Below are 19,646 nucleotides of genomic sequence, written 5' to 3'. Positions count from 1 at the left end.
TTGCTAGTGACAGAAAACATGTTGCTACTTTTTTGTTGTTGTTGATAAAACAGGTGGCTAGTGACAGCATGATAGGCCTATCGAAATTAGAGATCCCGACGATTCTATCACTATGCTTATTGGCCCTCTTGATCCTAAGAATCCGAACAGAGGATTTAATTTGCTGGAATAATGTGGCTCTAGTGACTACTTGGCGTCGTGACTCGTGACCTTTCGACACGCAGAAAGATTCAGCTCGAGAAAATGCTGCCCCTTGGTTACAGCAGAAAGGCAAAACAAACACGGTAGCGACGTATGTAATCATATCATTCTTAATCATTCGAGACAAGACGCCCATGTCCACATTTCACAAAATTTATTCAGAAATTGGCATAACTGTACATTATTGTGGAGAAAGCTTTTTCCAAGCCTTACTCTTCGCATAGAATATACATATATTTCATGCGGCTCAATTCGGATACTGAGCCAACTTGTGTACACAAAACCAGGAAACTTCAAGCTTCAGATTCTTTCAAGTGGCCAAATTCCGAGGTGCTGATAAATAAATTTTTTCTTCACGGAAGCCAAGTGCATCATCTTCCTTCGTATCATCGAGTTTTGCATTACGATCATTCTTCATCCACCACTGACTACTTTTGAAATCTTAAGTTCAGGCCACTTCCTTCTTACGGAAGATGTTCATCGCATCACTGTATAGGGCAACAGAATTTGACAGAACAGCAAGCACGATCATGGTTACAGCCAGAATCTTGTCACGTTTGGTTGCGATTCCATAAGAATCCCTGCAGAAATTCAAGTCACCATATTACAGATTATACAAAGTGGCTTGGCCAGTGTACGCAACATACACCAAGAATAAACATTTAGTTACCTAAGTATGACCATGGCAGGAAAGATGAAACCAATTAGGACGGCAGCTGTGGCACCAGTAAACTGGAATGCGTCCCAAATGCTTGGTATGAGAATGGCAGCAAGATATATTACTGTGAGGAGAGAGATGGTGATGATGGCAAATCTCTTATTGTCACGAGAAATGTGCCTTGATGTGGGGAAGAGCAACCCATCCAAGTTGAGCCGAAGGGCGAAGAAGACAATGGGAAAGACAAGCATGACATGTGCAGCGTAGCTCACTCGCACTATGTCATCAAAGACTGAACTGAATGGAATGCCAAGATTTGCGTCAAAGTTGGCAAGCACGTCATCCAGTGTGCCCTCACCAAAGAGGAGATATGCAAAGAAACTTGTGGCAATGTAAACACTGGAGCACAGGAACAGCGATGTCCGCACAATCGGTTTGATCTGTGTTCTGTCTTCAAGTTCATTGTCAATGCTGTGAACTGTGGAAACATGAACATGACGAATTTAGAATCTGAATATTTGAACAATCAGAATAGTATCTGTGTAATGATAGTGCATACCGTTATAGTGGCAGATGTAGGCCGTAACAAGAACAGGGACAGCTGTAAAAAGATTCCAGATAGAATTAAGACCATCTAATTCTGGAAAAAGTTTGGGCATCGCTACAGTTCCATTGAAGAGCTTGATGATGGCAATCCCAGCAGTAATTACAACAAAAACTACTGCCAGGGCAACTGATAACGCAGATGTGTATCTCAATGAATCTGCAGAAAATAACAAGATTTACTTCAATAGAATGCAGCTAACAATAGGGAATATGTTGAAGGATATTTTTCTCAATAGGCAAACATGTATACATACCCAAACGCTTAAAGCTCACCAATGGAGCAAACACCAAAAGAGCTGTGGCAAGAAGAACAATGGAACGAGAATTCCACAAATGAGCTCCAAACCAGCCCTCCAATATACCACGATGATGAACATCGCCTGATGTTGTTCCAGATAATACATCACCTATGAAAGTATTAAGAACCAGCATTAACCTCAGTCCATTGCATAAATTTTTCATTTTAAGGCGAAAGGTGTTGCACAATGGGAATATTTACTGCTCTCTCTCTAACAAGAGAGAAACTATTTTCAGGAAGGTCATAGGTGAGTTTCTTGAATTAACAGAAAGCAATATACTGAAGGAACCCATATGTAAAGCTATGGAATGAATTTTGAAAAAAATATTCTATCTGAACATCCTTAGGAAAATTGATTTTGGGCTCCAAAGCCATGCCCGATAAGAGCTGTACCATCGTGTCAGTTAAAAATGACTAAAAGGTATACCAGGATAAGTACTCATACTGCATCTCAAATGTGCAAAAATAAAATTAGAAGTAGATGGAAGAGTGCTAAGTTTAAGAGTACCAATGATAATCATGTAAACAATTAGCACGCCAACGTTGTTTATTATGACAGAGCCCTGCAGCGCAATTCTCCCCCACTGCCCGAAAACCTCTCCCATCAGCCACCCATATGATGTAATCTTGCCCTGGTGGCTGCACCTGACAAGCATGTCGATGGATGCCTCTGTGAGCAGTGCGACAATGATGATCAACAGAATCCCTGGGATGATGCCCAGCATCTTGATACTTGCTGGCAGAGCCATAATTCCAGCCCCAACTATGGTGGTCGAGAGATTGAAAACTGCCCCAGAGAATGAAGCTCCGTTGAACTCATGAAACCCCTCGTCCTCCTCCACTTTGACTGGAAGAAGTGGCGTTGTCTCATCTCGTATTTCCTTATGCACCAGTTGCTGGTTCCCATTTGATGATCCATCTCCAATCCCCATTTTTCTGTTCTCCTGGATATGAAAACTTTCAAGTCAGAAACATGGAGAAACAGATCACTGGTTAGAATAGCCAGTTACAATTGTTTTTTACTAGAATATAACTATGATGAGATCTAGATTTCTTTGAATTATGCACTCTCTATTTTGATTTCCATTTCCTATATTGTTTACCCAAAATAATCTTCTCATATATGTATGAGCAGTGTCTTAAGACAATGGAAATGTAGATCCATTATAAGAACAAAACAATTCGGATAGTATGCACACCAAATAAGTTCTCCTGAAACAAAAGTAAGAAGACAGCCAAAGCCAAATGGCATAACAATAAATCTTATGGTATATGATCGTCTTGGTGTAGATACTAGTTAAGTAGGCCTGCTAAAGCACGCCCAAAATCCATTCTTCCAACACAATTCACATCAACAAAACAACTACTCTATGAAACAATACAACATTGCAGACAGCACATAACTCAGCAACTCAAACTGAAATAAACAACTTTCATCTACTTAAACTGGCCTCAGAAAAGCCGAGTACAGCCACAGAACCCCGAGAAATGAGCTCTCAAATTATCCAATCCTACCCAAGCAAGAATCCTCTGTTCCACAACAAAACCACAAGGCAAGGAAGATGGGAAGAGAGCCGAGAACACCGCACCTTTCCGAAATTCAGCTTCCTCTATCCCCTGCCGGATCTCAATCCCGCAAAAGCTAAGAAGTTGTGGATGGGAGGACTCTCTCCCTCTCCAGTCCCCGCGGCCAGCCCAAGGGCCCCTTCGCTTTATAGCCAGGAAATGCAGAGCTGCAATCAGGTGATGCACGCAGACCGGCCGGACAATGGATCCAATCAAAGTACCTCTCGCTGTCACGCGCTACAGTTCATCGCCTGCCCACAGCCGATTCTCCCCGTCGATGTCGACGCAAGAGCCGACTTGGCCTGGCCCCCCCTCCCCTTGGAATCTCGCGAGGACGAGGTGGTGTCAGGTGATTGGATCACTGGCCTGGAGCTTCCTGCTGTAATCGGCTCAAGTGAACGCAAACGCAACTGAAAGGCGTATTCCAAGTTTTGCGTAAACGCTGCAGGAAGGCGTCTCGTGTAGACGTGTTGGGCGCGAGTGACCCGACACCAACGCGAGACGGGGACGCCACGCCTCACGCGTCACACTGCAACGGCCGCCGCACCACCACCACCACCACGGCACCACCCTACCCAATCCCCATCCCCACCGCCGGGCGGCGCTGCCTCCCATGGCGGACTTCGACGACGAGCTCTTCCTCGACGTCGGGGACGACGGGTTCGGAGACCTCTCCTACGTCTCCTTCTCCGAGTCCATCGAGCTGGATCTCGACTGCCCACGTCACGTCCTCTCCCCGGGCTTCGATCCCGAAACCCTAACCCCCACCCCGGGGTCTCCCATCTCCTTCGACTCCGACCCCGACCTCCGCGGCCTCTCCCCCTCGCTGACCCGCTCCCCGCCCTTCTGGGACTGCCTCGAGGACGACGCCGCTAGCTTCGAGTGGGAGGAGATCGCGGACGCTGCCCCCGGCGTCGGCAGCGGGGGCGGCGGCGGCGGCGGCGGCGGAGGGGGAGTGGGAGGGGGAGGACTAGAAGGAGAGACCGACGCCGACGTGTTCGGATTCCTCGACGAGCGGGAGATGCTGGGCGTGATGGAGGGCATCGACAGCGGGGACGACGACTCGATCTTCTCTGACGAGCCTCCGTTCGACTTCGGCGATGACGACGCGGAGCTCGAAGGCATCTTCCGGAGCGGCGTCGGGTGGGAGCTGCTCCCGGCGTCGCTGGACGACGAGTTCGAGATTCTGCCGGAGCACGTTGTGGACGTGGGCGGCGCCCCGCCGGCGGCGCGCGCGGCGGTGGAGCGGCTCCAGGTGGTGGCCGTCAGAGGCGAGGAGGCCGCGCAGGGTTGTGCTGTGTGCAAGGAAGGGATGGAACAGGGGGAGCTCGCCACAGGGCTGCCCTGCGGGCATTTCTACCATGGGGCGTGCATCGGCCCATGGCTCGCCATCCGGAACACGTGCCCAGTGTGCCGGTACGAGCTGCCTACTGACGACCCTGAGTACGAGAGGCGGAGGGCGAGGCGCCGTTCCGCTGGTGGCTCAACCCCACAGTTGGGTACACGTACACCGATGCGAATTTGAGCTAGGGCTGCTTGGTGGTATGTCTTGGATGCAATTCCATCATTCCATGGAAGCGAGAAACCTCACTCATTGAATTCGCATTAGGATGTTTACACGCCACTAGAATCATACTTCTATGGTCTTGAAATTTTTCAGGATTTAGCTTTTATGCTTGGGAGTTGAATGGGAAGAACAATCATCTTAACAATTTGTACATACATCTTGTTGTTTCAATAATATAGCAAATTCTTCCTTGCTTTTGAGAGGGTAGGTACTAGCATGTTTGTACTGCTGGGCTAACACTTTGCTGACTATGTATGAAATTCATCGTAATTACAGAATCAACATTTTAAATGCTTGTTTTCTGTGCTTGAGAACTCAATTTATTCATCCTGGCCCATTGACTTCAACAAATTTAGATGTGCTTTGAGAAGTAATTTATCAAGTGAACTATGCCAGGACTGTTTAGCAATTGATGGTTATTCTCAAATTTTGAATAGTTCTTGCAATTGGTGCACTTGATTTTTGACAATGATTGACTTTTGTACGTTGTGTAAATAGCATGTCATGCAATGTTCACACAAATTGATATCTAGATTAACTGTCAGGAACACACTGGACGAAAACAATCTTGTTGAAATATGAGATGAAACTAATTTAATATGCTTATTTAGGGGTTGACAATGAGGTATAACATAGATGCTACATTAAAATCTACTCAGTGCTTACATCACTGAGCATCAACAAGTTATTCAGTACTACTCATCGCCAGCATCAGCAATCAGCACTGAGATGAGTTTGTGCTATTCTAAAACCTTAATTGGCAACTTGCGGTACCTTCTTATCATTATTCAGGTGACCTTCGTGTGAAGTTGGCTTCTGTTATTGTTCTGGCTTTTGAATCTCCCTTCATGTGTGCTCTCTTCTCTTCTAGATTGCTGGTTTATAAATGTTCATGCTGTTAAGCTTTTACACTTGATTGTTCCCAAGTTTTGCACTGATTGTGGAATGTCTTTTGTTCTCTTCATCCGAGCTGTGCATGATGTATACCTGAAGATTTTGCTTATTTGGCTGATATTTCTTAAATGCCTGTGTCTGATAAATTATCTTTGACTACTGCTGATTGGGTTACAATGTGAGTATGTGATTTCTGGGCAACATAAATCAGGTGCTGACTGATACAGCATGGTATGGTTTGCTGCCTTAGAAGAAACACTACAATTTTTGTGAGACTGGCAGTTGTGGCAAGCCACCACACAACTGTCTGTTCGTAGTTTCCAGGGTGCTTCAAGATTCAAAAATTTACCCATGTTCTATGGTTCACTGAAATTCCTGGACTATGCTGTGTTCATGTTTGTTTTCACTTCCTCTGATGACTGGTGCTAGCAATAGTGTTAGCTCAGCAGCAGATAGTGGTAATGAGATGAAGTATGTTGCTGTTCATGTCTGGAAAAGGGAAACTAATTGATGAATTGCCACAAAACTAGGAGGCGTAACATTCATGTCATGTTAAAAGTTTCTCTATGCTTTTGCTACTATATGGCATCAGCACTGAGATGAATTTATGCTCTTCTAGTCTAGAACTCTAGTTGCCAGCTCATAGCATTTTAACGTGGACAGATTCTGTGATCTTGATAACATTGGCCTGCTGACTATTTTCTCCAGTCTTGGCTTTCGGACCTCATTTATGTGTGCCCTCTTCTAGAGTTCTTGTACTGGTAGTAGTTTATAAATGCCCTTACAGTTTCATAGCAGTGGTTTTACGTTTTCCTTCCAAGTTCTCAACTGATTGTAGGGTGCTTCTGTCATCCTCGTTTGTGCTCCGGTTGAGGCAGGGGCGAGGCTATCATCAATGTTATGGTGGTGCACCACTCAAGCAACAAATGAATTTTTCTCATATTACATGGTGAGTATTAGTGAATTTACTAACAAATTTTTGGTGCACCCTGGTGCCAGCGCACCACGGTAACACAACGTGGCTTCGCCCCTGGGTTGAGGTATATTATATGAAGGTTTTCCGTATTTTGCTACTGCTCAAAGGCCTGTGAGTGATGGTATCTTTCACCACTATTTATGAGACTGATGTGATTTCTGTGAGGTATGAGTATAATCAAGTAACTGATATATGTTTCATGCTTATGTCAGATACGATAGACTGCCATGAAATAAATAACCCGAAAGACTTTGAATTGCGAGTGCCAACTATTTGTGTTTGTATCTTTCAATGTGTTTCTGGAATACTGAATGAACCATAGTTACACTGAAATACTGAATGAACCATAGTTATGAATCCTGAGACCATATGCTAGCCTGTCTGTTGTGGCTTCAGTCTGCAGCTGCCTGCAGCTCTTTTGGCATCCCTGCAGCCGCAATGGCTTTGAATATGCAGCGAACGGACGTAGCTTTTGCACTCCCTTTGGTGGCCATTGGTGTTCAGGCGAAGTATCATGTCGTTCATGTGATCATGTCCTGAGAAAAGGTGAGCGCGATGGTCAGCGAGGAGTTCTGATTTGGATGCATTGTACCTGTGCTAGTTGGGTTGGATATGATATGACTCGAGATTTTGCTATTCGGCAGGTGTTCCTCGTGGTGGTTGGCACCCAGTGGTTTTCTTTGAACTGCAAAATATGCCACGGCTCTAGATCCCCTTGCATTGTAGGTTCTGGCCACTGGTGACGTTTGTAGGTTCCATAGTCCCACAGCTTTGGTACTGTCCTTGGGAGGTGTCCCAAAACAGATGAGGCGGCGATGCGATGGAACACAGTTTCTTAAGAGTACATGTCCTCGCATTGTGAACCATAGGATTTACTCTGAGATTCATGCCTAACAGAAATTATCTACTAGGCACGAATCTCAAAACAAATCATGTGGCTCTGAGGACATGTGCAAATTTTACTTCCCCGCGATGCCACTGCCATGGACGTTGCCACTCTCCTGTTCTGCATATACTGGGCCCTTTTGAGCCTACCGAATGATGTCCAGGCCCATAATTTGTTGAGTTTTCGCCTACATGCTGTGGAAGTGGAAGCTTGGGCCGGCGGCGGTGCTGCTCGCCGGCGGCTATCTCACATCGGAGTATACAACCACCCTTTTACCAGTATGCAATGGCTATGCTAATTGCACATGAATGAACTCAGTTCTATAGTAAAAACAGGGCCTCGTAACTGTATTAGATTCCAAAATCATCAGTCGTATATGAAAATCTCGACCTTTGTGGACGATCCGATCGCCAGATCGAGTATCCTACTGTACGTACCTTGCAGAGTGTTGGGAGATTCGGAATGAGCAAATCTCAGAGCTCCACGACTACATACTTACGATTTACGAACACACGACAACCAGCCATGCACAAAGGCATGCAATTGGTCGTCTCCCTCAAATCCTTCTTGTCCTAGCAGTGAATTACTATGTCATCTTAGCTCGGCCGCCGGCGTTGCCGCTTCCTCATCGCCCTTCTCCGCCGCGTCCCTGGCCCCCGCTGCCACAGCAGCGGCGGCCTCGGCGGCCGCGAGCCTCTCCCGCAGTGCGCCAGCCTCCGCGCTGAGCCGCGCGTTCTCCCGCGCCTCCCGCGCGCGCGCGGCCGCCACGCGGTTCAGCTCCACGGCCAGCCGCGCGTTCGCGGCGCGGAGCGCGGCCACGCGCGACGACAGCTCGTCGAGCTGCCCCCTCCGCCGGGCGCGCGCGCGCCGCGCCGACTCGCGGTTCGACGCCTGCCGCCTCGCCTTCCGCTCGTCGCGCGCCGCGCCCGCCTGCTGCTGCTCCAGCTGCTCGCCCGCGCCACCCATGCTCGCGCCGGCGCCGGCGCTGGCGCCAGTGCCGTGGCCGGCGCCGCCGTACGCGCACCAAGAACCGTCCGCGGTGCCCGGCGGGTAGGAGTAGGACGGCTCGTGGGCGAGCGATCCGTGCCCGTGCTGCAGCATGTAGAAGCTCGCGAAGTCCGCTGCAGCTGCAGCTGCACCGAGCGTGTGGCACTGGCACACCAACGTCGCGATGTCGTCTCTCTGCATGACTGGAAGCTAGCTGTTGCAGGGTAGCTCTCGGCAAAGTTGCAATGACGAGGAGATGATTGGAAGCTAGCGGTTGTCGTATTTAAAGGATCGGAGGAGTCGTCTTCTCCGATCAATGGAGGGACCGAGCTAGGGAGGAGATGACGACGACGTATATATATATACACACACACACACACACACACAGACATATACCGATCGAGGTGAGGTGAGTGAGTTCCTTTAAACTGCACACAGACACAGAGAGCCCTAAAGTTTCTGGCATCGTGCTGAGAGACTGAGAGCGAACCTTCCTTTTTGCGTCCTGTTGCGTCTTCATGCAGGATTATCCTGTCGATTTTTGGGATCCGACTGCAAAATTTTGTTTGCCAAGCCGTAGCCGTACACGTCAATCATCGTAGGGTGATGGCGAGGAGATAGGCCTTTATTCAGAAATAGTCGTCTTCTCGCGTGGAAAATCATGCCATGAACGAAGTCGCTGCAATTCCTGCCCACTACTTTCATTGGAAATTTGCACGCAGCAGAGGGCTTTGGTGTTTGAAGCGTTGTTTGAGAAATTTCGCGTCTTTTCTTTTTATGTGAGCTTACTATCATGTTAAAGGTTTTATTTTTGCTCAAGAACGCGTGAGGACAAGAATAGTTTACTTGTCCACGAGGTACTTTATTTAGCAGCAAGTCTTTTCATTGCGTGACAAAGTGACGACGGCATTGCCCTTTCACGCCTTTTTTTTGTGTGCAAGATATGATAGCAAGATGTTTATGTATAGTGACGCCACAAATAATGCCAGCAGTACCCAACTATTTCGTGCACTTCCTTGGGTTACATGTGGTTGTGAGGTTTCTGGTACTGTTGGGCAATCCTTTGGCCTTCTATATAGAGACTTTTGGGGGGCCTTTGGAATGCGAGAATTCTTTTTTCTTGTTTCTACGTTTTCTCTAAAAATAAATTGATTTATTTGAAATTTCTATGCAATTCCTGCGCTTCAAATGGACCCTTAATTTTATCCGATGTACTGTATTCAAATAGCTAGTTTTAGCAACAATACATGGCCGAATGGGTAGCATATGTGAATACCTTAACACATGGAGGTTGTTCAGTTTCCAAGCCTAGATTTACCTTGCTTTGCTCGTGTGAGCTAGCCTCGCCTTGCCAAGCTAAGTCAGGTGAGCCGAATTGGCTCACTGCACCCAACAAGAACATGTACAGAATCCGAGAAAACCTTCCTTGCAAACCAAATGTTTGTAGTGCTCTATATTCTAATATTTTTGCAAGGTTAGGCAAGGAGTGGTATATAAAGCATCCAAACACCCCCATGTACATCAGCAGATTGACAAGTGATGATGGCTGCAAACATGATCTGAAGTTCTGAACACAGTAGGAGACTTTTGTTTGTCACATGCTGATGTACGTCTTGTGTTCATCTATGAATATTTTTTTTGTGTTAACGACCGACATCTAAGCGTATGTATATGATAATGTTCTTTAGGATTGTAGGCTTTGTAGGCTTAGTTTGCATATCATCAGTTTTGATTTGCTTACCTACCAGTGCCATTAGCAGCAATAATTGTACCAGTTTGGTGTGTGATACTTATAAGACAACGGGACATGTCTAAAAGCAAAATGTATATGCGGAATTGACGAGTACCATAGGGGTTTAATTAGTAAGACAACAGGGCTTACTAATCTGATCTGACGGCAAAAACTTGTTTATGGTGACTCTTGCTGACCGTCAACTTTTAAAACACCAGGCATTGTCTTCCAATTTTCTCAACAACCACCATCAGCTCAACAACAGGTTACTGTTTTAGCCAAACTTTAATTTGCTTTAGCACTTTTCAGACCACCATCCTGTTTTTATTGCCATGCCATCTAGAAGCACTTCTATCTGATTATCCAGGTAGACACAGGTAGTATTCAGGAATAATGGCAATTGATGTCTAAGACATTCAGTTAATCTTCTACATCAGTTGACAATGTGTGCAGTTTACCATGCTAAAACAACTGCTGAAAGTAAAACCTAACCTTCCTGTTACCCAAGTTGCCTTGGTTTTGGCTGACAAACAGTTTTCAGTGACGTAAATGGCCGGTTTTTTCCATCTACTTGCCAAACCTTTTGATATAGAAATGGGACAAGATATGGATGCGCGGTTAGCGCTTAGCGATCCATATGCCTTTTGTTATCAACAATTGTTAGTGGCTTCAGCTTTCAGTACACCCTTGTTCTCTTTGTTACGTTTGCAAGATGAAAACAATATATGGCGCAAACGTCATCACCTAGAAAAAGGAATCTCGTGGCAAAATTGAGAATGTTTTTGCACCATATAAGATTACTAACAAGGGAAACAAAAGTATAAGTGACCTATCTAGGATTGCGATGGGCAATCCCATTGTAGCATACCTGATAAGCTAGCGTGGGGAGTTAAAGCTAGCAGTCCATTAGCTATGAGAAGGAAGGTTATAGAGCTTAGCAGTCCACTAGTGCTCAAAAAACCGTTTGTGAGGGCTCCATGGTGGATCCGTCAGGCCGGCTAGCCCAACAGCCAGTCAACTAAGGCCCAGCAATAGCCAACCAAAGCCCATCACTAAGACCTCCTCCTAGGCCTGCAAATCAGTGTTGCTTCTTCTTCTTTCTCCTAATGAATAAATTGAAAAAAAAAAAAACTCAAAGGCTAGCACGGCCACGCTTGGCAGGCATAGCCAGCGCTGCCAGGCAGTGGGGCTACGAGCACATCAAGGAAGAAGAATAGAAAGAAAAGAAACAAATCAAATTAGTATTCCGTGTAATGAGTGGCAATAGTGAGTAGCTTCTCAACTTCATGAGGTATCACAACTTCATGGTAGGTTTTATTTCACTATTTCTTAAACTATCACGTCGGCTTTGTAGACTAAGTTTAAGAAATAAAATTGCAGTGGGGTTTCATTTTGCTGTTTCTAAGACAAGCTACAAGAGTTAATGTATGCATGATGTTATGATCCAATGTGTCTTTTAAATATGTAGTCATTAGGAATTATATATATAAACTAAACATAGTCACCTTGATAACTATAATATATCTCATGCCGACAAATAAAATGGCCATCCAAATTAAAATATATAAAATAATTGAATATTCATGGTGCATACACATATGTTAAAATGATTATATATATTAAAGGGATTGCATTTTGTATATCTCAAACTCAAGATATATCTCAAGATAAAATATCTTCTACCAAATCCTTCTTCAACCGTTAATGCACTGATCTATCTCGAATATCACCATCTTTTTTTAAAACTTTTTCAAACATAACATATTTGTTATGAGAGAATTATGGTTCTTCAACAATCACTATCACTATACTTGGAACCTCATTCAAATACTCTTCTCCAGATCATCTTTATTTTCATCTTCAACTATCATATTGTGTAGAATGATACAAGCTAGCACAACATTATGGAGTTGATTCCGAGGACGCCACTAATTAGCGAACGTTTACTCCAGCTTAATCCAACGAACCATTCCTAGACAACCCACGACTTTCTATTTTTGGTATAAAAAATCTGCAACTTTCTTTTTTAAAAGTTTTCCATTTTTAGAAAAAATCATTACATATTTATCCGAATAACTTCTACGAACAACTTATACACATAATTTTTATATAGAATCTATACGCAATAAGTTCAACGTACCTTCAACATGACGAAGTTACACAGATGACTTATACATATAACTTACTAAGTGACAAAATTATGCATATAATTTTTATGTATAATATTTTGCAAAATAAACTTATCGATATAATTATTTAGGAAGGTACAAGAATTATAATTATGTACAACTTAGATTTATAAGTTTTATGGTATAAGCTATATGTCATAAATTAATACATATAAATTATACTAGAAAAAAATTCTTCGAAACATATTCAAGTGGGGTCTATTTTATTCGTCTCGTCGCGTACAACACACCACTGCAAGCAAATTTTAAATGAATACATGGTTGAAAAGTTATAACAATTTAAAATAAATACTTTGTTTTTCGCCTACATCAACGCTGATGTCAACGCATGCAAAAAGCGGGAGGGGAGCTGTACACGTGGTCTGACCGTTCACTCGATTCCCATCCAATGAACGATCGCCAAAATAAAATTGGTACTGGATGTTTCAAAATGCAAAATCGATGATGCAATATATCAATGCTCGATCAATATCATTTCTTGCCTCTTCTTGTTCGTGTGCATATAACTTATCCTTATGGAGATAGACATTGATATTGACTTCACAAATACAATCTGAGTGTATTTCATCAGCAAGATAGTACCCTATGTTGTGCTGATTCCCTTTAACCATGTGTTGGAATTTAGAGCTTGTCCCTTTAGCTCCTTGATAAATATAGTAGAATGAACACATGCCAAATCCAGAGATCATGTGATGTTATGGCCTTGAGAATTATTGTTGGCACTTTCTGACCACTTCGAGTAAATTACTCCCATGCAGTTTGTCACACCCATATTTTAAGAACAAAATAGGATGCATAAAAGACTCATATGTGCCCCAGAAACAGTCGCACACATAAGTAGACAAATCTCAAATGTACCATTGCAGTGTTTATTACATAGAGGAATATATATTGAATCACATAGTCTCATACAAAAATGATAGCATAAAGTAAACAACGCTCTCGACGGAAGCTCCACACAGGGACACTGTTGACTGGTTGACTCCAAACCTAGTACTCATAACGATAATCCTCATTCCAGTCATCTTCATTATCATATCCTGAGGTGTTGGGAAATTGCAAGAGTGAGCACATTTCGTACTCAACAAGTATAACCAGGGGTTCATGAGGCTCAAATAGCTGACACTGGTTTGACTGCAATTAGCTTTTAATAGTGGATAGCATGTTCATAATTAATGAGCAATTGTCAAGGAAGCTTAAACAATCCATTAATCCCATGATCAAATGTAAGCATAATTAACTCATAGCATAAACAATAATCAAATGAACATAATAACATAACAAGCTCATCATCTTAATGTAGATGTCCCCAAGGCCGCTCCTGACCGTGAGCTCGGCTAGTATACCAGTTTTACACTCTGCAGAGATTGTACATCTTTACCCATGAGTCATGATTTACCCTTTCGCCCGAGGTAGCTAATCTCTTAACCCCCTTCCTAGGGAGGTCGGCAGGGATCACTATGAAGCCTTTCAAAAGTTCGTCTAACAAGTTAGGGCCGCAAGGTTTCCTTTGCGAGCAGATATAGATACCCCCCTTCCGAATGGCACAATGACGCGCAGCCTATACACATAGGGACAGGGGCTCGCACTATACCCGTGTCGGTTCAGCCCCTCCGCCCTTTCGGGTAACCTCTAACAAGCTAGAAAAGGTCTCCATACTGAGCTAAAGCCAGAGCCATTATAGCCCTCATGGTTGCACTGTTATCCCGGGTGATCACGTACAGACAAGATCTCATACAGTTATGTGTCATTCTTTTATGTTCATTGCATAGCTATTAATCATCTTACAAGATCATGGATTATATCAAGCACTAGCACATCTATACCAAATGCATATCAAGTAGGTAACAAGGAATCCATGTAACAATCATCTATGATTTTGCTAAGGTCGACAAGGTGATAGCATGCATATGATATATATGTGTAGTTATAAGTGAATAGGTAACAAGGATGATCCCAAGTTAAACTTGCCTTGATCAAAGCTCTCCTGAGCCTGCTGGTCTTCAAATACTTGATCTTGAGCACCAACGTACGGCTCACCGTCTAATCCCAATCATCAATTAACAACACGCAATCCAATGTAGACAATCATACACGAAGCAAACAAGATATAATTAGAACAATACACCAAACAGTGGTAAAACAAATATAAAAGTTTATCAAAGTATTCTACGCAGCGCTACGATCACATAAACGTAAAGTTCACGAAAATCGGAATTAAAACGTGAAAGATATGAATTTTCTAAGATTTCCTATAGAGAAATAATTAATTAAATGCTACTGCAGAATTAAAAAGTTTCAAAACAGTAAACCAATATTTCTAACATGTAGAGATCGTAAATACGAAGCTAACGCAATTTGAATGGACAAAAACGGAGTTAAAATGATCATTTTATAAGAATTATAAATTCAGTGGCAAAACTGTAAATATTAGAAACATAATCTGAGCTGAACCGATCCTGAATACGCTTTCAAACTCAGAAAGCGTACTCCATCAAAGGCGCTAAGGGCTGCGGGTGGATTCCTGGAAAGTCCCAGGGACTCTTTAGCAAAATATACGCCGAACCGTTTTCTTCAAACGTGGGCCGTTGATCCTCCATCCTGTGGCTGAGGGCTCTTCCAGGGCTTCGGCGGCGGCGGACCGGCCGGCGTTGAGCCTCCCCGCGGCGGCGCCATGGGAGGGCACGTCGGAGCTCGCGGTTCTCTCGCTCCCGAGCACCAAAACGCGAAAGAAAAGCTCCGGGAGATCGAGGGGGAGGAGGCGAACCCACCTAGGTGGTTAACTCGAGCCGGGAGAGGGCGAGGATGTCGGGTCGCGGTGGCGGCTTTCGGCGAGATCCAAAACCCCACGAACGCGACGGCTAGGGCTCGGATAGAACTCCGTGGGTGCGAAAGGGGTCCCTCGGGGTGCTTAGGAACTTTATAGAGGTTTGATTCTTCGAAAAAGGCAAGGGATCGCGGGATTACGGTCTTGGCTCGGGAAGGAAGCTTCCCCTGCTCGCGTCACGGCTGGGAAGAAGAAGGGAAGGTGAGAGAGGAGGCTGACGCGTGGGGCCAAGCTGTCGGCGGAAGGAAAAAAAAAGGAGGGAGTGCGCGCGGGCCGGCCTGGCCGCCTGGTGGGCCGCGCTAGCGGGCCAGGGTGGGGGAGTAAGCAGGCCAGAGAGACTGGGCCGAGGAGTGAGAGGGGGGGAAGTTCGGCTGGGTTTTTTTTTTTTCTGTTTTCTTTTTCCAAGACAAATTCCAAAAAGGCTTTTTGAATAGAATTTGAGAGCAAATAAATTTCAACAAATATCAGCAGCACAAAATAAATGCTATTCTCAGCATGAATGCAAAAGCATGTTGTTGGTCTTATGATGAATTTTATTCTCCACAAAATATTTGATTTGCTAAATTCAATGCCCATAAAAAAATATTTAAATAAATCCAATTAAATTCTATTAATTGAAATTCAAATTTCGGGTGTTACAAACTCTACCCCCCTTAAAAGAATCTCGTCCTCGAGATTGAGCAGAACTTACTCAAATAAATATGAATATGATTTTCTCAGGTCATCCTCTCTTTCCCAAGTTGCCTCTGCTTCCGAATGCCGATTCCACTGCACTTTGCACATTCTGATGACCCGACTTCTGGTGACCCTCTCTGCTGTCTCCAATATTTTGACCGGATACTCTTCATAGGTGAGGTCACCTTTAACGGAAAGTTCTTCCAATGGTAGTTGCTCCTCCGGTACACGCAAACACTTCTTAAGTTGTGACACATGGAACACATCGTGCACACCAGATAAACTTTCCGGCAATTCTAACCGATATGCTACTTCTCCACGCCTTTCTAAAACTTTAAACGGACCAACATACCTTGGAGCTAGCTTTCCCTTCATATTAAACCTCTTCACACTCCGCATAGGTGACACTTTCAGATAGACATAATCACCCACTTCAAAAGCCAACTCTCTCCTACGCGTATCTGCATAGCTTTTCTGACGAGATTGAGCAATTCTCAAGTTATCCCGAATAGTCCGCACTTGTTGTTCTGCATGTCTAAGCACATCTGTCCCAAACACCTGAGTTTCTCCCGTCTGATTCCAAAACAAAGGTGTCCTACACTTCCGACCATATAGGGCCTCGAACGGTGCCATCTTAAGACTTTGCTGATAGCTGTTGTTGTAGGAGAATTCTGCATATGGCAAACTCTTGTCCCAACTAGCCCCATACTGCAAAGCACAAGCTCTCAACATATCCTCCAATATCTGATTGATCCTCTCAGTCTGTCCATCTGTCTGTGGATGATATGCTGTGCTGAAATTCAACTTGGTTCCCAATGAATCATGCACTGCTTTCCAAAAGTGAGATGTGAATTGAGTACCCCTATCTGACACAATCTTCTTAGGTACCCCATGCAAACAAACAATTCTCTCCATATACAGCTCAGCTAGGCGTTCTCCAGTGTACTTAGTTTTAACAGGTATGAAATGAGCCACTTTAGTCAAACGATCCACTATCACCCATATTGAGTCATACCCTCTCTGTGTTCGTGGTAAACCCACTATGAAATCCATACCCACTTCTTCCCACTTCCATTCCGGAATCTTCATTGGTTGCAACAGTCCAGCTGGCCTCTGATGTTCAGCTTTCACTCGCTGACAAGTATCACACACAGCAACATACTCAGCTACATCTCTCTTTAAACCATACCACCAGTACTTCTGTCTTAGATCTAGATACATCTTAGTGCTCCCAGGGTGAATGGAATATGCTGACTCATGAGCCTCTCTCAGAATCGTATCACGAATAGCCTTCACTTCCGGAACACATATCCTTTTTCCAAACCACAATACACCATTGTCATCTATTCTGAATCCTGGTGCTTTGCCTAATGCCACATTCTGTGCTATCTCCTTTAGTTTCTCATCTTCCAATTGTCCTTTCAATATCTCTTCCTCTAGGGTAGGAGTGATCTCAATTTCCGTAGCATTTACTACCATTCCCAAGTTCAAATATGCAAATTCAGCACACAACTCCTCAGATTCAGGTGTCGCCTGAAGCTCATTAGCATATTTCTTTCTGCTAAGTGCATCAGCTACGACGTTCGCCTTTCCAGGATGATAATGCACTTCCAAGTCATAATCCTTTATCAGTTCCAACCATCTTCGTTGCCTCAAATTCAGATCTGTCTGAGTGAAGATGTACTTCAAACTCTTATGATCAGTGTATATGTCACTCTTATGCCCAATCAAATAGTGTCTCCAAATCTTCAATGCATGAACCACAGCTGCTAACTCCAAATCATGAGTAGGATAATTCAGTTCATGTTTCCTCAACTGTCTAGATGCATAAGCAACAACTCTACCTTCTTGCATCAGAACACAACCCAAACCCAGACGGGAAGCATCACAATAGATAGAGAAACTCTTACTCAGATCTGGCAAAACCAACACAGGTGCAGTAGTCAATCTCTTCTTGAACTCCTCAAAACTAGCTTGACACTTGTCAGACCACACAAACTTAGCATTCTTCTCTAATAGAGCAGTCATAGGCTTTGCAAGTTTTGAGAACCCTTCAATGAATCTACGATAGTAACCAGCTAGACCAAGAAAACTGCGAATTTCACTTACATCGGTAGGTGGTTTCCAATTCAACACATCTTTCACCTTACTAGGATCCACTGCAATACCACCATTTGAGACAACATGACCAAGAAAAGAAACTTCCTCCAACCAAAACTCACACTTACTACGCTTAGCATACAACTTATGTTCTCTAAGTTTCTGTAAGACCAATCTCAGATGTTCAGCATGTTCTTCCTTGGTTTTAGAGAATACCAGAATATCATCAATAAAGACCACCACAAACTTATCCAGATACTCCATAAATACTTTATTCATCATGTACATAAAGTAAGCTGGTGCATTGGTCAAACCAAAAGACATAACTGTATACTCATATAACCCATACCTTGTTGTGAAAGCTGTCTTTGGTATATCTGAATTCCGAATCTTCAATTGATGATAACCAGAACGCAAATCAATCTTAGAGAACACACAAGCACCTCTTAGCTGATCAAATAAGTCATCAATCCTAGGCAATGGATATTTATTCTTGATAGTGACCTCATTAAGTGACCGATAATCAACACACATCCTCTGACTACCATCCTTCTTATCAACAAAGATAACTGGTGCACCCCATGGTGAGGAACTAGGACGAATGAACCCTTTATCTTGCAATTCCTTAATTTGTTTCTTAAGTTCTTCTAGTTCCTTAACCCCCATCCTATATGGTCTTTTAGCTATGGGTGCAGTACCAGGTAGTAATTCAATAATAAATTCAATGTCTCGGTCAGGTGGCATACCTGGCAATTCGTCTGGAAAGACATCCGGAAACTCATCCACTACCAAATTCTGAGGATCAACATCATCAGTCAGTTGGTTCACTTTAGCTGTGAGTGGTGCTTGCATTGTTACATCAACACTGATTCTTTCTCCCTTTGGTGTTGTCAGAACCACTACTCTCTCTTTGCAGTTAATATTTGTCGCATGTTGCTTCATCCAATCCAAACCCAAGATCACATCTATGCCTGAAGTTCTCATAACCATGGGACTGATAGGAAAATCTACCCCCCTTAAAGAAAGACTTGCTGAGGGGCAACGTAAAGAAACTGGTATAGTCCCACCCGGTGAATTAACTAACATAGGGGTGTTCATTGCAACAAGAGGAAGGCTATGAACTCTAACAAATGCTTGCGATATGAAAGTATGTGAAGCTCCAGAATCAAATAAAACTGTAGCAGGGATAGAGTTGATGCTGAACGTACCCATCATGATTTCTGGTCCCTCCTGAACAGTTTCTGCTGCCACGTTGTTCACCTTTGCTGAATTAGGAGTGGATCTCCGGTCGTTGTACTGCGGATTAAACTTCTCTGGGCAATCATAGGACATATGCCCTTCCTTCCCACAACGGAAACACCTGGTAGGATTGTTAGAAGCACTCCTTTTTGTAGAGTTGGCATTTGAGTTCCCTGAGCGAGGTGTCTGCTGACCATGCTGCTGTTGATTATGGTTACGTTGTTGGAATGGAGGACGTTGGTTCC

At 44.0% G+C, this 19,646-nt stretch overlaps 3 protein-coding genes across 3 annotated transcripts; 1 reads left to right on the top strand and 2 right to left on the bottom strand.

Moving 5' to 3' along the window:
- Positions 296 to 3,638, bottom strand: LOC8067680 (sodium-coupled neutral amino acid transporter 1). Its single transcript, XM_002437275.2, has 6 exons — positions 3,353 to 3,638; positions 2,272 to 2,707; positions 1,720 to 1,872; positions 1,419 to 1,622; positions 872 to 1,337; positions 296 to 782 (listed from the first exon to the last, which is right to left on the bottom strand). Exons 2-6 carry the CDS (start codon positions 2,693 to 2,695, stop codon positions 650 to 652), a joined length of 1,380 nt encoding a protein of 459 aa, XP_002437320.1. The 5' UTR covers positions 2,696 to 2,707; positions 3,353 to 3,638; the 3' UTR covers positions 296 to 649.
- On the top strand, positions 3,762 to 5,191 carry LOC8083488. The gene has a single exon (XM_002438663.2). The coding sequence runs from the start codon at positions 3,943 to 3,945 to the stop codon at positions 4,852 to 4,854; it is 912 nt and encodes a 303-aa protein (XP_002438708.1). The 5' UTR covers positions 3,762 to 3,942; the 3' UTR covers positions 4,855 to 5,191.
- Positions 7,958 to 9,009, bottom strand: LOC8067679 (transcription factor RF2b). Its single transcript, XM_002437274.2, has one exon. It carries the CDS (start codon positions 8,838 to 8,840, stop codon positions 8,244 to 8,246), a length of 597 nt encoding a protein of 198 aa, XP_002437319.2. The 5' UTR covers positions 8,841 to 9,009; the 3' UTR covers positions 7,958 to 8,243.

This window comes from Sorghum bicolor, chromosome 10, assembly GCF_000003195.3.
Source record: "Sorghum bicolor cultivar BTx623 chromosome 10, Sorghum_bicolor_NCBIv3, whole genome shotgun sequence".
Taxonomy (NCBI): Eukaryota; Viridiplantae; Streptophyta; class Magnoliopsida; order Poales; family Poaceae; genus Sorghum; species Sorghum bicolor.
Note: the sequence above shows the minus strand (reverse complement) of the source record. Positions and strands in the feature narration are given on the sequence as shown.

Excerpts from the sequence above, each read along its gene's own strand:
- LOC8067680 (XM_002437275.2), bottom strand. The coding sequence starts at position 2,695 with ATGGGGATTGGAGATGGATCATCAAATGGGAACCAGCAACTGGTGCAT. Across the intron at positions 1,623-1,719 it reads GGTGAGCTTTAAGCGTTTGG|ATTCATTGAGATACACATCT; the intron begins GTATGTATACAT and ends TATTTTCTGCAG. Across the intron at positions 1,338-1,418 it reads CTACATCTGCCACTATAACG|TTCACAGCATTGACAATGAA; the intron begins GTATGCACTATC and ends ATGTTTCCACAG.
- LOC8083488 (XM_002438663.2), top strand. The coding sequence starts at position 3,943 with ATGGCGGACTTCGACGACGAGCTCTTCCTCGACGTCGGGGACGACGGG.
- LOC8067679 (XM_002437274.2), bottom strand. The coding sequence starts at position 8,840 with ATGCAGAGAGACGACATCGCGACGTTGGTGTGCCAGTGCCACACGCTC.